The sequence below is a fragment of the Mycteria americana genome, chromosome 1, assembly GCF_035582795.1.
Source record: "Mycteria americana isolate JAX WOST 10 ecotype Jacksonville Zoo and Gardens chromosome 1, USCA_MyAme_1.0, whole genome shotgun sequence".
NCBI lineage: Eukaryota > Metazoa > Chordata > Aves > Ciconiiformes > Ciconiidae > Mycteria > Mycteria americana.
In genome coordinates this window covers 104,079,055-104,100,362 of record NC_134365.1, presented here as the reverse complement: position 1 = coordinate 104,100,362, position 21,308 = coordinate 104,079,055, and the positions used below count along the sequence as shown (strand labels likewise).

At 38.8% G+C, this 21,308-nt stretch overlaps 1 protein-coding gene across 2 annotated transcripts in view; it reads right to left on the bottom strand.

The window, feature by feature from the left end:
* CRYBG3 (crystallin beta-gamma domain containing 3) overlaps positions 1-21,308 on the bottom strand; it is a 95,014-nt gene that overhangs the window by 61,487 nt on the left and 12,219 nt on the right. For both annotated transcript variants that reach the window (XM_075515716.1, XM_075515721.1), the window contains exons 2-3: positions 17,905-17,983; positions 4,988-5,424 (exon numbers count right to left, since the gene is read on the bottom strand). In XM_075515716.1, coding sequence (XP_075371831.1) covers positions 4,988-5,424; positions 17,905-17,983 — 516 coding nt within the window. The remainder of the gene's footprint in view (positions 1-4,987; positions 5,425-17,904; positions 17,984-21,308) is intronic.

Sequence of the window (21,308 nt, the reverse complement as noted above, 5' to 3'; positions counted from 1 at the left end):
CTTGAGAAGATGGCAGGTACATACTGCAGGAAGTCCATTCTCAGGAGTGTTAGAGAAACAGCCTGAATTTTGAAGCCAAATCGTTGCTTGTTAGTGAAAGGCAGTATTATGTGTAACTGAAATAATTTTACATTACAGGAAAGAGAGATAATGGGGGCAAACCCATGTTTTATATTTGTCATCTACTTTATGAAAACTTGATCTCTCTCATGTAGACTTTCAGCAGTGAGAAATTAGGTGAATGCATCCCCACTGTTCTATGGTTTTATTTTTAGGGTTCATTTCATCAGTTAAATGTCAGCTTTTCACATCATTAAGAAGGAGTGCAAAGGCTAAAACTAAACATGAAGTTTTCACTTGTATACTTACTGCTCTGCTACTGGGGCCTATTCTACACAAAAGCTGCCATCTTACCCAAGTAACAGATTTTTCTACACTTAGTAGCAAATACTTTACTTTGCATTTTTCTTTTCCACTTACAGCCGAATAAGCATTACTTTAAAACTGTATTTTATATTTTACCAACCTCACCCCTTCATCATTAGCCTTTTATAGAACACTCCAAGCCCAATTGCTTGCTTCATTTCTCAATGGCAAGGAAATCTTCAACCACCCCAGACAAGTGGAAAACTAATGGATGCAATAACCGGAGACTTCGCCAACCCAACTCTCCTCACCCATCTTCAGTGCTGCAATTACTATGTTATTGTCCACAGTAATTGTTATCTAGAGACTTTGCCAAATTTATCATGGTTTTGTCCTCTGTGCTACTCCTTTACCACTTGCCACTATCTGGATTAAAGGAACAGAAGCCCTTAAGGTACAATTACCTCTGAGCCAACCAGCCAGGGTGATGGAGGAATAACGTGACCTACACATTTTTGTTCCTCACAAACACGTACTCCACAGACTGAGCTCATGAATTCCACTTTCCTTGGCTCAAGGCCTGGAAACTTGAGTCTTTACCAAGTGCCAGGCCTCCCACTAAGGGCAAAATTAACCTTAGTCTACAGGTCAGAGCAGTCTGATTTCCTTGTATTTTGCAAAATATTGCTTTACGGATATGAGGTTAATGAAGTTGTCTGGGTAGAGGCATCTGAGATGATTTGGTAGGTATTTTAGTTCTGAAAGGTTGTTTGGTTCGTTGGGTTTGTTTTTTCTTTTTTTTAAACAACTCTAATGGGGATTATGCAATCTAACAACTGTCCCTCTTCCACTTATTGTTGCAACCTCCTCCCTAACCACAGATAACCTCTAATTCAATATTTAACAGTAGTTTAGAATTAACAAACTAATTTAAATGTCCCTCATGACAAAGGAAATAGTTGTAAGATTAATAATGCAGTGGTCTTAAGGATTTGTAAAGCCCTCAGCTTCAATTTGCCTCTACATTAATGCTACAATTACGGTTCGACATAACAATCAATGGAATCAATAGTAACTTTGAATTTATATGGATCACTAGCATGTCTCATCTGTCTTTTGGGACCTAGTCTTCAAGATATTAGCAAAACCACGTTCACACCATCTCTTCCCTTCATGGTATCCACCGACCTTCCTGTTCCTTTGTGCTACATCTCCCCCCCCCCCCCCCCCCCATCATTATTCACGTGCTTTTTAGCACCCACTCCCAACTACTTCTTAGCACCTTCTACGAAACTATCCAGCCAATAGTCAGCAATCAGGAGCGCTTTTACAGTTTAACTATGCTAAATGAATACCAGTTAGTTAATATTTAGTAAAGAAGCTAGCTAGTACTGAAGAGAAAAAACTGCTCTATGTCCTTTAAACTTTTATAAACTAAAAGAGAACAAACCCAGCATAATCACTGCCATAACAGAAAAAAAGAGGTATCCTTGATTCAAACTTTTTAAAAAGGTAAGCAGTGCAAACCTCTGCTTCCACATTGTCATTTCAATTTCTTGTCACTAATTGCTTCAGAAACACAGTTCACATTGTGTAGTCAGGCAGAGAAAAACATACACAAAAGTTACACAGAGATTGTCTAACTTGTTCGTAACCCGAGGGCAAGATGTACACTGTACTTTTGAGAATGAGTTTAAAAGGAAAATGACTGGTTTAATGTTTATCTGATTTTACAACAGCTACACCAAAAATCCCACAAATTTTCTTCCATTTAAAAAAATCATTTTCCACGGATAAACTTCATTCTGTATATAGAGCAACTTACCTCTACCTCTGAACTAGCAACACACATTTTTATATGCTTGTCTGACCATGACACAGGTAAACTATACTGAGAAAAATCTACACTGATTTGTGTAATAGGTTATCTAACAATATAGAACAATGTCAAAATGTGGTCACAAATGAATATGCCAACTGCAACTTTGATTTCAAGAAAACCAAAGTAACTCGAAAATACTTGCACAGAGAAGGAGGTCACTTGGTGACTTAATACCCAAACCTTCTGAACTCTGTAAGCTTTTATTAATGCCAAACTTATTAATCCACGTTGTTCTGAAGAAGAATTCACAAGAAGCAAATGAAGACTGAGATGATCTGACCCTCTAAACTGCGCATACAGACTGCCCAGCACCCTATCAGTTTACTGCTTAAGGTCTACTCAAATGCAGCAGTATAAAAAATGAGCAGAGCAGCAAAAAAATCCCAAGACATTCTGTCACTTCCACTACTCCTATTCACAGGCCTGTAGGCATCAGTAAAATGGGAAAGTCAACAAAGCACATGCGTACACTTTGAAAAGCCAGGAGAAGTCAGAGGTTTCCACCTGGAAGGAAAGATGTGTACCAGCATCAGCCAGGGGACTGGGGGGGGGGAAAGACTGACTTTGTCAGGGCTGACCACGGCTGACCCTCATCCACTTACTCCAATTGCCATGTTTAGTTCACCACATATTGGGCCTTCAGTTGAATCTCCAAGATTCATATTTGTCTGAATAGACAGGAGAGACTCAAGATAAGTTAGAGGAGTACAGCATATAAGAGGACTGTCTTTGTTGGGGAAGAGAGTAAGGAAAAAAAAACCAACCAAAAAACCTGCATAGAGGACCGACTACCACTGCAAACTGAATCGTACAATCAGTAGCTGTGGGTGGAGGGAGCGAGAAAAAGAGCAAACATTGAAGACAGTACAGCAGAAAGTACGCCGAGATAAAATATGGAAGAAACTACATGGAACGAAGTAAAAAGTGAAAAACATCTATTAATGTCTACTGTCTTTTTTGACTAAGCTCTCTCCGAGGCAAGAAGTGACTCTTCTTATATTGCTGCATAGCCCCTGGCACAATGGCATGCAACTTAGCTGCCGTTTCCAGAGTATACTACAGAAACAGCAAAAAGCAGCTATAGACTGATGCAGCAAGCCAGTCTCTCCAACAGGTTTTAAGAAATATTTAGTCTAGTTCCTGAACAAACTGTGTAACTTAATGCTCCTAGGCCTCTCCAGATAACAACTAAGGCAGGGAGGAGGAGTTTTCTTCTATATCAATCAATGAAGTGGTGGTGCTGGGCTGAAACATGCAGTTTGGAAAAAGCGTCACTCAGATGTGTGCTACTACGATAAGAATCTGTAATAAAAACCAGTCAACCACGTCACAGACCAAACAGTACTCACGAGAACACAACCATTATTATTATTAATTACAAACAGTACTGTATTTTGGTGGTGGAAATACAGTCTTAAGTTCACCTGAATAGGTATCACATCCCCTATTCATATCCTGATCAGCCATTACATTTTTAATATAAAGGTGAATGACAGACGCCTCAAATAATTAGTCTACTGAATAAACAAATAAGGACAGAGTGCTGCAGACATCCCCAGTATGGAAATGAAATTAATTAAGCAGCTACTTTGGGAATCTCTGACCTCCTATATGGAAGTGAAATACTTCACATGCCACAGATAAATATACTGAGTGCAACTCAAATTAGTTTTAAAACTTAAAAGGGAAAAAAAAAAAAAAAAAAAAAAAGGTGTTTCTTTTCAGTATATCCTCCCATTCTGCAATACAAGCAGGAGCACTGCGACAGAATTACTGGTTACCCCAAATCATTACTTTCGGCTTAAATTTGAAATAAATATTCTAGGCAGTATTGAAAAACTGAGTAAACATTACAGATTCATTGCCTGTGGACAAGTCCATATTCTACACACCTATTAAAAACTGGACAGGTACCACACGCATACATACACACGTAACTCCAAACCGATGCTGTACTGGCCCACATATAGTCAAATATTCAACATAACAGCTACAAATGTTTTTTGAATACTATTTCCTATGTTTATGCCATATGTAATATATGGTGTGCACCACAGCCAATGTTTTTGCTTTTCTACTCTCAAACACACATTGGTGCCCTTAGCACCATTTTTTTTGAAATCTTTTTTGGAAATATTACAGGACTGTTAAGGATATTCCATATTTAGGCTAATTGAGTATTTTATATAACCTTCTTTACATTACAGGAAAACCCCAAAGAACAAGGGGAAACAAAACATATAAGCAAAAATCACCAAGTCAAATAAACCAGGAAACGTAATTTAAAAATGAGGAAACCTTAACTTGCAGAAGTAAAACCACTGAACTAGTGAGATATAAAAAGGACAAACATTCAAAACTTTATTTAGCACACAATATGGATGGAAATAAGTTCTTTCACTTTTGTTTTTTTTTAAGTAGATCTACAATACTGAATGTATTTCTAAATGCCGCATCTTCAACCTCTCTTAATACTTAGACAGATCTACACTGGATCTATCCACAGCCAGGAGTCTTCTAGAAAATCTTTTTTAAAGTTATATTTTGTTGCAGTCAACTTCTCATTTATTTAAGGTAGTTGCTACTAGAGTTTTGCACAAAGTTGAGTCAGGGACACTCCAGCCATCTTTAGAAATGACAGTCATTTTTCATACAGTCAGCAGAACTTAGTCAAGGTAGTTCTGTGCACACACACACGTTCACAGACATTAACATTTAATACTAAATTATAAAACTTACTTTTGTGCATGTGCAGATTGTTTCCAGCCTCCTTGCAGATCCTGTGAGATATCTTTCCCGATATTATTTAAGATGGCATCATGTTCATTCACAGAATCCTCTTTTATTCTAGCTGTAGAACAGATAGGCTCTTCAATTTTCAGACGCTTTCGCTGCATGTCCTCCGGAAGGGTATTTGTGTTCTGTAAATCCTTTTCACATCTGTTGGGTTCATCTTGGAAGGTAGAGGGTTTAGATTCTACCAAAGAAGATTTTGTTGCAATATTAAATAAGCTTCCAAGAAAATGAAAAAAACCTTCTCGGGGTTGCTTGTCTTTATCTGCTGTTTTGATTCCAGGAGTCAAACTAGGAAGGCTATTAGTCTTTTTCAGCTCCTCCTGGGTTTCAGACTTTCTAAGTTCTTCTGTGGAATGGTTCTTCTCTTCATTTTGACAAACCTAAGATAAATACAAGAAGCACATAAAGAAGATGTTTCCTGTCATTCTCCCATATCCCAAATCCCTTAATTTTCCTTTGCTCCTATGCATTGTATTCCTTTCAGGAGATCTATAGTTTAAAGGTTCGTTTTAAGTCCAAAGCCCTGTGCTCTCTTCTTCTCTTTTTGTACTAAAAAGGTCCCTATTCAACACGTCAAAAGGACTACATAGACTAGAAGATTCACAAAGCAGCTGCCATGGAAGTACAGAAGGACAGATGGAGAACTACCACTTCAACTGGCAGAAAAAACCCGAGGAAGAAGCAAGGAATAATTTTTCACACTTCAGACTCTAATCCACTCAAAAAGCACGGCTTCACAAACAAATCTATATGCGCTTCTGAGATGAACAGTTTTCAGCTTGCAAATATACACAAGAACACCATAGCAGAACACAAACATACCATAGCCTTAAACATAGGGTAACCTGCACTTGTAAAAAACCCAGGAGAATTAAGAACAGAATTTGGGTAAAGCGAACTCAACTCATGTGCCAGAGATTAATCCCACCTGCTATCCTTAGCAACCCCATGTTGCACCCTTTGGCCAGCTTTCCTTCAACTCCACAGGCAATTAACTGCACAGCTCTATTTCCAAATCTATTTGTAGTCTCACACAGCTCCAGTCTACCATGCTCGAACTGCACAGTTTTCCATACAGCTGAAGTCCTACACACCACTACCCCTGCATCCATGACCTTCTGAACTGCCTATCAGCTCATTGGAAATAATTAGTACTAAGGCAGGGCTTCACCTCATTTAAACCACCTGTTCATTTCTTCCCTCAACTCAGCTGAGCATCTACCTACCTCCAGGGGCAAAGCAATTTATGCCCTTGAATTTCCTTGGTGTCAGCTTCTTTTACAGATCCAAGAACCACTGCCCAAGCCCATGCTACTTCTGCCAAGACCATCTGCCTAAAAAGATGATGCAACTTCACTGGTAGGCTTCACAAACACCACGTGTAACCACGTCTTCAGCTTCACAATCTGCAAATGCTTTTTCCCTGGACTAAAATTTTCTGGGGAGCACCTCTTCCCCATCCTCACCCTTTGTAGTGGGTGCCATATGTTATTGCTGCCTATTTTATCTTTACAGTACAATCCTTGTAATGTCCATGCCCATTTCAATCCAGCTTATTAAAACAGAATAAAGTTACCCCAGCTTTTCTTAGATGAAATCTATTCTGCTCAACAGGAACGGGAAAGGAGAACGTGAACAAAAAGTCCTAGGCAAATTTTAGTTGTGTCAACAATATCTTTGGATAAAAGTAATTGTTTCAAATTGGATAACAACTACCCATCCTATCTAAGCAGAAAGCTACTATTTTCATTAGGTCACTAATCCTACTTCAACCTGAAGATATATTTGTTTCAAGTAACCTAAAATAAGCAAGTAGGCTTATTTGTTAATAGTCCATCTAGGATCACATTAATGACAAAAAAAGTGTTTTAATGAACACAGTTTAATCATTGGGGAACAGCAATTTATTAAAAACTTGCAAGTTATCCTTAGTGATACTGGAGCAGTGGTCTTTAATCTTCAAGCAATATTTTTTCACCTTTTTCATACAAAGAGTAGATGCAATCGCTTAATATTAAGTGATCAGATGTATGTGTTGAAAATGGAATTGTTTACCTGAGGATAGAAATTGAATGGCACTAATTTGTCCTTCAGAAATCCATACAACCTTTATTTTCTTCATACAGGCAAGACACTTACACAATCACATTAACTTTTAAGTAAACTTTTGAAAGTGGGCTAAGTCAAACTCTAGCCTTTTTTCATCCCACCTGTGACAAATCCCACCTTCTTCCCCATATACTGCACTAATCAATAGCTGATGCGTTACAAAGGCATGTAGTCACCCCTGTAGTATTCAGGGATTTACTACTTTACAAGTCAACTCTACCCAAGCCCACGCCTGGAAATGAAGACAACAATAGTGCAGCTTAACAGGTGTACCACAGTGCTGGCTGGTATCTTCAGTACTAGGCAAACTATGCAAGTAACATGCAAACGTGGGATAAATCTTGTGAACAATTAACTTTATCTCATAGGAGCAAAGTCCTTTGCATAAGAAAATACAAAACAGAAACAAGAAAAAAAATATTTCCAAAATTTGATAATACATGAATGATTCACCATAGTCAACTTCAAAGTTCTACTGTCATAGTTTCTTTCTTCACTTTGATTAATACCTCAGCATTCTTCAATACCAGTTTTTGATTCAACTTTAAGTGAGGGAGGGCATTTCTCCCTTGTTCTGTGATTAGTATAATTCACACAAATTTCACTTAAAAGAGTATCTCAGTGCAGAAAGTGCACACAAATCTTATTATTTTCTCTGAAGATATAACCATTATAGGCTATAAACATTTATATTAATTACTACAATATCTATGAAGTTAACAGCTAAATGCATTAACTATAAAAGAAAATATTACATTCAAAACTTGTTAACAGTTTAGTATTATGTTTTTTTTGTTCTTGTTTGTTTGCTTTTTAAAGTCATTTGTATTCAAGAACCAGTGTTTTTTTTCCTATTAGGAACTGAGACTTCAAATATGGCTAAATCGCTACATGTGAAATTCTTCCCCTAGCAGCTCTGAGACATAACACTTGTCAAGACTGTGCTTCTTATTTGTAAGCATAATTCATGCCCTGCATGAAAAGCTGTTTTGTAGTCTCTGTTTCCAGAAACAGAAATCTATTTAGACTTTGCTTCCTCTTTAATCTTCCTTTCCTTACTTAACTTTTGGTAAATCAAAAGAACAGGAAGTTTTAATATGAAAGGGTCCTTCCATACCTTTAACTGTAAATAGTGTCTTGCATAAAAAAAGCCCTGGAGAACATTTACACTGTGCTTACTTGGAAGATATACATGGATATTAAGTCCCAACACAGAAACTATGCAAATACTTCTTTTTTCCCTTCAATATAATCAATCCTACTCTCCATATATTCTCCCTCCTGCTCCACTTTGCTATAAAGGACAGCATGAGCTATTGGTATTTTATAATTTGCCCATAAAATCTCAAATCGAAGTTTGAACCACTGTTTAGGCGTTATACAAACAAAACTGTTCCTGCTACAGATTTTGAAGTTTGTATTTTAAGATAATGCCATATTCAAATTACTGAGACGGAAGCACGTGATCTGTAAAGCCAGTAAGCCTGTAGCACAGCAGGAGCCTTCAAGCACAGGCACCTGACGAACGCTGCAGTATGATGGCAATTCCACGAGGCAACATCACGGTAACTTTCATTTATTATTTCCCATGCCTCTCTCTGAGCTTGTGTCTGATAGAAGCCCCCCAGCAACTGCTCAGGAAAAAAAGAGAAGGGTATAGGGTATACGCAAAGTAATCCCTTCCTTGGTATATCCCACCAGTTTTCAACAGACAGGGCATTTAGTTGACCTCGACAGAGCAGTTGCATCTGTGTTGCAACTAGGCTTGAGCAGTTTGATATTCACAACGCTGGAAGAATACCAGTGATTCTCGTATTAGTTACACTTCATGTCATCGGTTAAAAAAAAAAAAAAAAAAAAAATCCTCTTCCAGCATCACAGCAGTCTGAACAGTTTCTCGGGTTTACCATGCAAACAACAGTTTTTGGATGAAAACCTACCTGCCAGATCCCCTTTGAGATCCTTGCTGATGGCTGATGCAAGGAAAAAAGTTTTCCTGCTGTAGTGTTGTCTTTCTGCTCCTTTTGTATACACTGTCATCAGTCTTCCCCTTGCCTCCCCTTCCCTACTCTCCGTGAGCTTTCCTGCTTGTGACACGCTTCATAAAGCTTTAATTAGCTTTTACTCCTTTAGCAACTTGTTACTCAAATTTTCACTGGGCAAGCCCTGGGTTACCTGGCCTGACCTTATAGCTGAGCGTGCTTTAAGCAGGAGGTTGGGCTAGATGACATCCTGGGGTCCCTTCAACCTGAATTATCCTATGGTCCTGCGACCTCACATGCAATGAGGCTGGTGCAGAGGGGAAGCTCAGCAGAGCATGAAACAAGATTAAGACTTAAATCAGGTGACTGAAGAGACTGCAGCAATAACTGAAGCTGTATTTACTGTGTAGTCAGGTAGTGCGGTCTCACCTTGCTGGAGCAACCACTGCAGAGAAGCTTGGCAGCCGGGACTCGGAAGACAAGCCCACGATGTCATGTCTCAAGCGTGATTCTTATCTGAGCTAATTTATTCAACAGTAGACTAGGTACGTTTTCCAGGCTGTAATCCACTCCTGACTGCAGCACAGACATACGCCCAAAGCCTAATTGCACCTACGCAGTCAGGCACAGGGCTTGCTACCAGCGCGAAGAGCCCCCCCACTGTGAAGTGCAGAGAGCAGCTCCAGCAGCACAACAGCACCCTGAAGAGGGATTGCTTTGCCAGGTTTGCCTCGCCTCCCGTACCAGCTGGAACAGCCGCCCTGGTAGCCGCCATCTCTCAGCAGTCGGGTGGCAAAAGTTCAAATTGCCAGAGGTTCTCATTCGGCAGGGGATACGTCCATCTGCCAAGAATACAATCTCTTTTATTGCCCTAACAAGTGAATGAAATGAAAACATTAACAGCATTAAAACAGATCTCTGGGAACAAAGAATTAGCTTCCAGCCACAACAGCCAGACATTTCAGAATTCACTCCCCATGAACGAACGCTCATTAGGAAGCACAAACTCCAGGCAGACACGTGGAGACCTCTCACAGACTGTCTGTCCTGCTGCGCTGGGAGCTGCTGAGGGAGGACGTTCTGCGTATTGCATGGATATCCTCGTGCACTTTAACCACCCCATCTCACCTGCAGTTGTGAGAGAAGACAGCCAGCCATCAGGATTTTAGGATCACCATTGATTCACCCCAGGGGCCTTCAACAAGCCATTTAACCCCAACATCCCAATTTACTCATCTGAGAAACGGTCACAGCACTACTCCAGAATTTCTGTTTGCTAGCATGTAGAAATAGTTCAAGAGTTTCAGATTATAGTGCTGGGTGCACAAAGTAGCGTATTTAGGCATTGCTACCTCTAATACTGGAAAATTAACCATGTTCCTAGCCTTAGCTTTGACCTTTCAACATAGCTAAGGTGGCTGCATTTCATTTAACAATTATGAGCATCTCATTCAATTTGAACAGTGACACAGTATGTAAATTTTGTATGCTAAACAAAACCCACTGTGAAATAGCTTGAGTTGCTGGCAGACTAGTACATCCCCACAATGAGTCACTACTGCATGGTTTTCAGCAGATTTACCTCCTCTGAGAGGCTAAAGCATCTTTGGTGTAACCTCCCACTTGTTTGCAATGAGTGGGACACACTGAGGTACATTAAATCCACACATGAAATAAGCTTTTGTTTTTTCAGCTACTGTGAGGAAAAGCAGCTCACCCAATGGGAGGCAATACATATGGAAACCTAATGAAAAAGAACCAGACACAGTGAGACATAGATTAGGAACAAGACTTGTTTAAGAAAATTGGCATAGTATTAAGAAAAATTCAGGAAAAAGTACTATCAGACAGTGAAATACATGATAAGCAGAGAACTCCTAGAAGTCCACTGTTGCTAGTGTTCATGAGAAAAATTGATTTAAAAACCACGCGGTCAAAGTGGGTTTTTCCTATTTATGCCAGTAATTAGAGTGGTGATAGAGATGACACAAGGGAGTTCCACCATTGTCAAAAACTGTTGAGTCTTAACTAAATAATACCTTTTAAATAATCAGAAAAAGCAAAAAACCCAAAGATTAACAAAGACAGCCTTGGAGTTTTGAGGGATTTAAGCGAAAGATGAGTTCTGTATCTCTACAAATAACTGATGCTTTGAAGCTCTGAATATTTTGGCTTTTTTATACTGTGAAGTTTTCCTTGCACATGCTCCTTTCTCTGCTTGTTTTGACATGAAAAAATCAGGTCATGACAACCCTGGAAGACAAGAGTAACTAGAAAACTAATGAAATCATGGCATCTTCATAATCAGGAGTAAAAGTTAAACAGCAGGAAGGGACTTTCAGTTAAACTGTATCAGTTTTGCATTTTTATAAATAAACCAATTTACATTCAATGACTATTTAACATTTGGAAAGACAACTGCCTCTGTTGAAAGTTCAGCACTAGGACTTTAAAAATTTGTTTATCCATTTGAATTCTTGAAACGCCAAGGAGTCTTTAATGTAGATTTAATTTGTCAGATGGGGAAAGCAAAGATGAAACAAACATTCTCTGAAACTCTAGTGTTCTCTTAAGATCTGAGGAAGTATCCAGACTCACCTTCCCTGACAAGAGAACGAAAAACAAGGTGGTAAAGGTGAACACTTCAAATGAAAAGGTAGAGAAAAAGGAAGTACAATTTGAAATAAAGTTTCTGCTAGGTCACCTTCATAGGAAATTGTAAACTCAGTGAAAGTCTCTAGAATAACAAGTGAACTTTATAATTTAAAAAATTCTGTTTACACCATTTGCAGAGTTACTTCAAAATTTGTCCCTTCTGAATTTTCTCCTGAAATTATTGTAAAGCTCTGATTAAAGATTAAGAATTAGTACTCACTTCTCAGTATGTAACCATTGCCTTATTACTACGAGGTCTAGTATGGAGCCAGGGAGAACAGAATTAAATTGTCTGTCTTATTTCTGTTCTTTCCTCTAAATTCTCCCAGTATTCCCACACTTCTCCCACATCTCCCACACTTCCATTGGCTTTTAGTGAAAATGTTTTCACAAACATGAAATCATTTTTATTCTGTTTTACTTGATGATTCCCTGACATTTGAAAATAAATTTAAAAATAAAGGTGAAATTCACCTTATCAATGCAGAAGGTGTGCACAAGCAGACAGTACACTGGGAACGGGGTGAGACTGTGTGATTTCTACCCGTACTTATATTCTGTTGGCAGGTTATAGCACCTGGCACCACACTTCTGCTTCTCATCTGTCTCCTCGGTGGTTTTCTGTGCCAAACTGCACAAGGTTTAAGCCCATCTTTCTTTTCACCCATCCTGAAACAAAGTTCCCTGCTCAAGATCCCTTCTTTGAAGAACTAAAGTAGTAGAGAGGGAAGCACATTTCAGGATCATCCTTTCTAAAAATCTTCAGTATGACAAAGGAATTTACCAGGACTTTAGATAGGATGATCTTGAAATGTCTTCCTGAACACATACAGCTGTTAACACCATTAATTTAACAAAGTGTCCTGGGAAACCAGAAGGGGCTATGTACTCGCCTATAAAATTCCATTTCAACAAAAGTCTACAACATTGCCGAAGGGAAAAAGATTGCTTTCAGGTTCTGCAACAGAAATCTTGATCATACAAACTCCAAAAACATTTTGGTTTTGTCTTACATTCATTGTTGTGGGCAGCAACAGCAACAGTTTTTAAAAGTACCTCTCAGGTTTTTCAAAATTTGTGGTTGACAGTAATGGTCCACCTCTCTTGCCTCCCAAAAGACAATGAATCCCTCTCTTATTTCTAATTACTAGGTCTAAGACACGGGCATTCAGCAGGCATTCACACACAGGCTGAGCAGACATTACTTAGATAACATACATATGAAATAAAGATAATATAGAATAAAACTGTAACAATATGAATAAAACCCCATGCTATATGGAAAAGTATGTGGCTAATTAAAACACTGGGCTTAATTTTGATTTCTAACTTTTTGTAGAACTTAAAACTAATTATAAAGTCAGAATTAGGGACATTGAGTAAAAACAGCTACATATATTCAGCAAGTTCATGGGAGTTTTTTTAAAACTTAGGTGAATTCACACACCAGATGAAAAATGATGTGACAGAGAACTACAGAACAAATTAGGCTGAAAGGAATGTGGCTGGGGAGGTCACGTATTCTAAGCTCCTGCTCAAAGCAGCTCCAGTTAGAGCAGGGCTTCATCCAGCTGCGTTTTGAGTATTTCCAAGGATAAAGATTCTGCAACTTCTTTGGACAACCTGTTCCAACATCTGACCACTCTTACGGTAAAGGGGGGAAAAGGGGGAAAAAAAAAAGAAGAAAAAAATTCTTACAGGTGACTGGAATTTCCCATGTTCCAACTTGCACCCATTGCCTCTTGTCCTATTTGTTGCAACTCCAAAAAGAATCTGGCTCCATCTTATCACATAATTGCAGTCCTTGCCATCAAATTTTAATACCGTGTCTACCGTTTAAATACAGCCATCTTTATGTTACCTTGAAATTAAATTCATGTGAGAAAGCAGGGCTGCAGAAAAATCTCTTCTCCATGTCCACAGTATACAGGAGTACTCGTCAGAAGACAATTAGCAACAGGTTTAATTTGTAGCAAGGAAGCTTTAGATGGGATGTTAAGAAAAAGACTTTCTAATTATAAAGTCTATGAAATCAGTAGAACAGTTGTCTGGTGAAGTTGCAGAGATCTTAGAGATCTCCATCCCTGGGGGTCTTTGAGAACAAGTTAGACAACCTTCTATCAGGTATGACATAGATACAGAGATCTCGCCTTGGGGCAGAGGAGTGGACTAGATAATCTTTCCAGTACTTTCTGCCCCTGTGTTTTCTATGAAGGTTGAGACTGCCTCTGGTTAATCCAGGCGACTAGCCCCCAGGCTTGAGCCTATGGGCCAAATTATAAAATATTCAATGCTATTGAAATACTGAAGTCTAAATTATACATTGGTATATCATACTTGTACCTACTTTTTCTAACTTTTGCATTTGCCTGACAGAGCTCACATAGTAATTCCTGTGCTGAGATGCTTAAGAATTCCTTCCTAATCAGTTATGGGAGAATGTGCTACTTCCTCTATGCACCGCTACAGGATGGATATCTGGGGATTATCAGCAGCAGGCAAGTGAATTTGCCTACACTGTCATACAAAGCCTTCAGTTGGATGAAAAGCTCAGACAGGGCAAGCCTGGGACCTGAGCCATTCACTACTACTGAAATTAACCCAAGGACCTATCACCACTGCTACTACTTAATACTACGTGATACAGGTAGGAGCCAGGTTAGACTTGCAGCACCAGCACGTCCAACAAGAGTGTTGTGTGATTTCTTCTATTCTGTACTAACATGACATTCTCCAGCACGTGGCTCGCTACAGTAGCAGTATTAGCTTATTTCATAGCTGTTCCACACAATCCAACTAACACCTACGTCCCAGTTGTAAACTTCTGTTTTAAAGGCATTACGAAAAGCAAAGTACATGAAACATACTTCTGCAGGAAGCACTGTTGCAATATTCCTTTTAAAAACAAAGTCCCTGTAGTGCTAAACGTGAGGTTAATGATATACTAACATGTACTGGACACTATGTAATGCAGATACTTAGAACACTAAACATGAAGTTCAAGAACTGTTTACATCCACACAACCATCTGTTCAACAATCACATCACTCAAATGGATCATTTACTCAGAAAGAGCACTGTTTACAGCTCTAATTCAAAGAAACAGAAGCAAAATAATCTGTAAATAAATAGTGGTGGGTGGTGGTGTACTTTCTGGCAATGACTTAATAGACATGGCAAATGTATTTCAGTAATATTTTCTCAAAAGTTATCAAATGATGATTGATAAAGTCACTTTGGCAAAGAAAGATTAGGCTTCATATTTTCATAAGGTGAGTATTAAAATACCTTTTCCTCCCTCTGTGAGCCTAATATTTCATTGCAGGGAAAAAAATAGCTGGGGTAAAGTACTGAGCTGGTAACTAAAGTGCTCAGAAGAGCCAAAGAGCTACTGTATGTCAGCACGTTTCCCAGCTCCACTTGTCCAGTCAGCTATAATTTAGATGTCCAACCTCTGCTGCTAAATCAGAGACTTACAGTTCCCCCACTATTTTGCCCCTGGTCTCCTGTTGAGACAGCCAATGAATATACAAAATTACAGCAGAAACATGATAGCTCATTAACTTGGTGACAGACACACACAATATGGTTTCAACTTTTAGTCACCATCCACCTGAAATGACTAGGTAGAAGCACAGTTCAGAGATGTGGACGTGTATGGAAACCTGTCCAAACTGGATCCATGTAGGTAGATAGATTTAGACATTCCTCACAAAGTACCCTTTCCATAACAAAACATTATTTTTTTTCAGCCCATAGTAACCTTGATGACTCAATGAATAAAACTGGAATGTCTTTCAATACCATACATTATCCTTTTCAAATGAGACAGTCTCAGTTGTCCCCAACTGTTCAGCTGCTTTCTAGTGATCTTTGCACATGACAGCTTATTTTGGCCAGTGTCAGGCATCGGACAGTGTGGTGTTATCAAAATACAAGTGTGTGCGGGAGGGATCAGTGATAGGAAAAAAAAAAAAATTTTCTTCACAAAAAGAAGGGGGGGGGGGCAGCAGTAGAAAATAAGTACTTTCTCCACCTCCTCTGAATCATTTTTTACTATCTAGTTGTAATTTCAATGCAATAAGAGATAAAATCACAGTGCTAAAAGTACTCATTACTATGCATATGAAACTGTTCAAGTGTATTAGAAGATTTTTGATCAGCTTAAGAAGGAGGGAAGTAAGTTAGACAGGAAGCTCTCAGTACAGCTGAACAGCCAGCACATTCTAATAATACGAAAACCGCACCTTTCTTATAAAGGCTATACAAACACCAGGTATTATTTCAAAGATAACATAACGTACACTGTAACACTTCAGACTTCTAAACATAGGTCAAAGACAATATAATTAAATAAAAAGTTATGGCAAGACAAAGAAAACAGATCAGATATTTGGAACAAAACTTTACAGCATCAATATTGGCACCAACTTTTAGTACAGTATTACAAAAACACAATTTCTGAGTAGAAGACTTTACTGCAACGAATTTAGATTCAGCAGGAAAGATCCTGAATTCGGGCTTTTTTAAATTAAAAAAATAAATGAGATTTAGTTTTTGGCCAGAAAGAAACACTCTTAGGTAACTTAAACCTGCTATGCTCCCTTTGCTCCACCTACGCATCCCAGCTTGTTCCTTGAGACCTAGACCTCTTCATACTTCCTTTTAAGCAATTCCTGGTGTTGAAGTCCTGTGCACATATGCTAAATGATTCCCCTTCCTCAGTCAAAACCTTCTTCAAAAGGAAAATCTGTTTTAGAATTTTTCACTGATCTAACATAGAAAAATATTTTTTTTTTTAAATGCAGAAAATTTGCTTCTATTGTAGTAGAATCTCTACTGGTTTATCAGAATCCTTTCTGCCTGCATTTCAAGGCATAAAATCAATAGTCCATGATTTATGGTAACAGAAAGGCATTCAGTGGCATTTTCCAGGAGCTCAGAACTGATAGAGTTGGCTTGAATCCACAGGGCTTCTGAATAAACATCACCACATTGTTTCCCACCTTGATGTAGATAAATGACATTCAACACGGAATTGTTCTTCAGCTAATAACCCTGTTGGACTGAATGAGGTCTTTGTAGAGGCAACTGCAATGTCTATTCACCTTTGGCAAAGCCCAGACAAACGACCCCTAGACACTGAAGGTGCAACTAGACAGAGACTGTAGGCCATACAGGAAGAAGACCGCTTCCTTCTCCATACACTATTAGTGCTCAATAAATGCAACACAGGATAGAAATCTCAGATTCAGTGTGTTAAGCAGCCTACTGCATCCAAAATAAATCTGGCAGACTAGTCAAGGCCCTTTTCGGGAAGTATCCGCAATAGTATCTGCATTAAACTAAAATGACTAGGAAAAGGAACAAAAAAACCAAGCAAAAGTGCTTCGTGAATGAATCACTAAAACAGCTCTGTGCAGGGCATGATGTGACAGCAGGAAAGACGGCTGTTATCACCAGGCCCTGTCCCGTACATAATTTTTTATGATATTTGACTAAATCTAAACACAACTTTATAGGCAACCACCACTTTGTGTCAAGTGACATAGGAGAAAGCCCTGATTACAGAGAAGCATGTCCTTTTTTTGCAGTAAAATGCTTACAGGACAGGACAAGCATGATTAACATGGATAACACTGGTGAAGAATGGCCAACATGCATATGAATTTCAGCAGAAAGATCTTACAGTGCTTTGGTTGGCAACCAGCAGACCTTCGGGCAGGCAAACACTTGCTGGTTAGATACTCACAGATTATATAGAAATGGTGCTTTACAGGAATGCCTGAAACCATCATTTGATAAAAATACTAGCTTCCTTCTTCACTGGCTAACTGCATGTAGAATTAGCACTAGACTGCCACTTCTTTAATGTAAGTAAAGACATGAATTTTGTTTTAAGAATGTGAAGCATAGATAGTTTTTCTGTCTTCTGCATTAGTACCCTAGTATTCTGTATTAGTACCCTGGCATAATGGACCCTAACCCAGAATATGGCAACGAGGTGCTACATCGCAGTGCAAGAATACATCCAACATCAGAACACTAGCAAGTAGTCAAAAGCAGAGGTGGCAGGCTTTAGCTCAATTAAATATTAGTAAATGAAAATCATACCTTCAGAAGTGCAGGCAGAGTTGTGCTTTCCTTTTGGTTGCTCTTTAAATTTATGGCTTCACTCCCTTTGTTTTCAGAACTGAAAAAGAAAGATTTTTTGTAACACCGAGGACTTGCATTATTCAAGTCTACCTGAGAGCCAACACAATATCATCTAATTTAAACACAAGAGAGCATTAACTTAAAAGGGCAGAAGAACATATTTTCCAAACCATAGCCCACATTCTGCACATATTGCAACTGAAAAAGCCTGCCCCAAAAAGCTGAAGATGGAAGCAAAACGTCTGTTTCACCTCATACACAGGTTTTCAAACTCAAGCATTCAGAAATGGCACACAGCATTTCAGCTCTCCCAGATGAAAAACACCCAAGCTTTCTGTGCATATGTATTATTTTCTGCTGGAAAAATGATACTGTAGTTGATCCATCATCTACTACAGCAGCACTCATTCTCATTGCCATAGCACTATCTGGCACACCTGGCAGCTAGAAGGTACCCCCAGTCCTTATACTGAGGACTGTGATCGAGTGGAACACACTCAAGGCAGATGGAATCATCACAAATCGCAGCTACCACATTTAACAGATCTTCACTGAACATACCTAATGGGGGTTTGCAGGCAAATTCAGAAGAAATTTTAGAATGGAGACAACAGGCATATTTTTTTTACCAAGGCAACGCCCACTGTTCCATTTTAAAAGCCAGAAGTCCAAACATGTATGTCCTTATTGTCAATTTACCTTGGTCAAAATTTTCTTCTGAGCCCATCTTTGGAATGAAGGGAACCATTCCCCCCTCCCCCCCCCATTCTTAAAACGATCCTTAAGCACAATCCAGCAGAGAACATTTTAATCAAAACCTTTATGCTACATGCAACTTAAAAGCAAAAACATATCAAGGAAAACATTAGAGGATATTAATGACAGACATCACTTCCTGCATTGCGTATCATAAGCTGAAGAAAAATAACTTCATACCAATATATCATGTGAGAAATGCTCAGTATTGCAATGAAGTCATAATCACTTCAAACACCCTTCTTCATCAATTTTAGAAATTTAGCTTTGCTATTGACAAATGCACAAGCCCTTATTTCTGAATTTGTATGAAGAGATTAATTGAAAGCTGTTTAAATAAAAATAAAAAATAATTATTTGCATTTTGGTGAAATTCTGCCAGGATTTGGAGAATGAATTTAGACGTAGCGATACTCCTACCGCTACTGACTGTTAACCACAGGTAAGCACGTCTGAGTAAGACTTCTGAAAAGAAAGGTTTTCTTCCTATTGCAGATTAGGCATCCAAGTTAAATATATGTTGATATACACACAAAATACAAAAGCCAGTCTGACTAAACGTTAGTTTCCCTCTCAGCTGCTCAGAGACAACATTCCCTGAACAAAAATGAGAACGGAACTATCCTGCAATTAAGTTTTTTTAAGATCTTTCAGATCTTTTCAGATACATCAAAAGGAAAGCTCCTTCCTCTCTTTTATAGATCCTCTTCAAGTTGAAAACCATGTACTTTCAGATCACCTCAGGTAATCTTTCATAATGCATTCATAAACACAAAGATGCTTTTTCAGGGAGAGCATTAGACAGAGTCTTGGCTGTTCTTTGCCTCCCTGTAAGGCAGAGCAGATGAATTAATATTCTATCCCATTAATTCTTCTGCTGTTAATGTGTTTCATGAAGGAGATGTCACAATCACTTCTGGGCAATCTGGCACACTAATAAAAGTGCTTCTCAGTACGTAACCTATTTTCTCCCTCCTAGTTGTTTTTTTAAAAAACCACCTCTCAGATCTGCATAGCTTTTCCTGATGCTGATACACTTGACATGAACAGGAAATCCGTGTACTTAAGAGTGGAATAATGAGGTCGATCTCCACCAGACGTTCTTCCTGGCTTCAGGATATCACTCTTTATGGAACTGGTCTGCAGATCACAAATGAGATTCTTGCTTTTGTTAAGTATTGCCAGCACAGATCACCAGCATCCTATTCTTTTATCACTTTGTTTTGCTCATATTCTTCCCTTCACATCATGTTTTTTCCCAAACTTTTTTCACTTTCTTACTTCTTGTCTGTATTCAAAATATATGCCTGTATTACTTTCTTCTAGGTAGCCAGGCTTGGACAGATTGCTATGATGGTTGGACTCGATGACCTTAAAGGTCTTTTCCAACCTATACGATTCTGTGATTCTGTGAAATTCCATAGCGTACATACCAAACCCGAAAGAATGCAATTCAGCAGATAAGCATCTAAAAATCAACAAGTAAAAAAAAAAAAAAAAAAAAGGCATCAAAACTTTACTTTCCAGCATAAAATAAACCTAAACCTGGAAGCAACTCCCCACACCCTTTACATGGTTTATATTCTAGCGTTTCTACATTCCTGAACCTTTTGCTTTAGGGTGTAGTTCCTCAACATGCTGACTTTGTCAGCAGAACCAGCTTTAGAAATTTCCACGCCTTCCTTCTCAACCTCAGCTATCCCCTCCCACTCTTAACTCAGCCGAGCAGGGCTCTAGTAGGGCCATGGTCTTGGATAAAATCAAGGGGGGAGCAGAAGTTTCCATCAGGAAAAACTCAGCCCGTGATCCAGTTTACAGTGCAGTGATTTGTACCAGCACAAAGGAAGGGGCAATGAATGCCACTGAACAGGCAGGAACAAGCAAGCACACACCACTGCGGCTTACTTCACCACTGAAGCTACTTTTTGTGAACCTCCTCTACCCTTAGCCAGGGCCCAGTTTTAAATGGATCTTTGACTGAAACCAAATGACTCGTGCTGAATGAATGAAGTTTACAGCATAAAAGCTCGCTTTGCTCAAAACAGGCCCTTTGGATTGTTTAGGATAAAATTGTTTTTGTTTTCCCAAAGAGTCAAGATTGCCTTATACAGCCAAAACACCACAGACACAGTAGATGGTACCACGCTCAGTACTTGGGACTGGAGAACAGGCTGGTTATTGCTCATTGGGCTCAAACGATGCAGCTTATCACTTCCCACCACCAACCCCCCACAATTTTTAGGGCTTTCCCCCCCTCTCATCGTTGCATCAATCAAGTAACAGTCACTAATCTCAAATTTTGGAGCACAGCACAGTATATTCCCCACAAATTCTCTGAAGAGGAAAATAAAATAGTAAAGTTCATAGGCCTGCACACAACCCTACACTCCCTGTTAAAAAAAAAAAACCATGGTGAAGCTAATGTAATTATGCCACACATATTCTTACGTTGCAACGTAATCCCACATTGTCCATATGAGTTTATATTCAGAGATGCAGTGAGCACAATTATTAAGCTATGGCATTCACAATTAAAATTAATTCTTGGAAAATACATAAGACATTTAGTATTTATGCTAAAAATTACCCATTCTTAATTTTTTTAT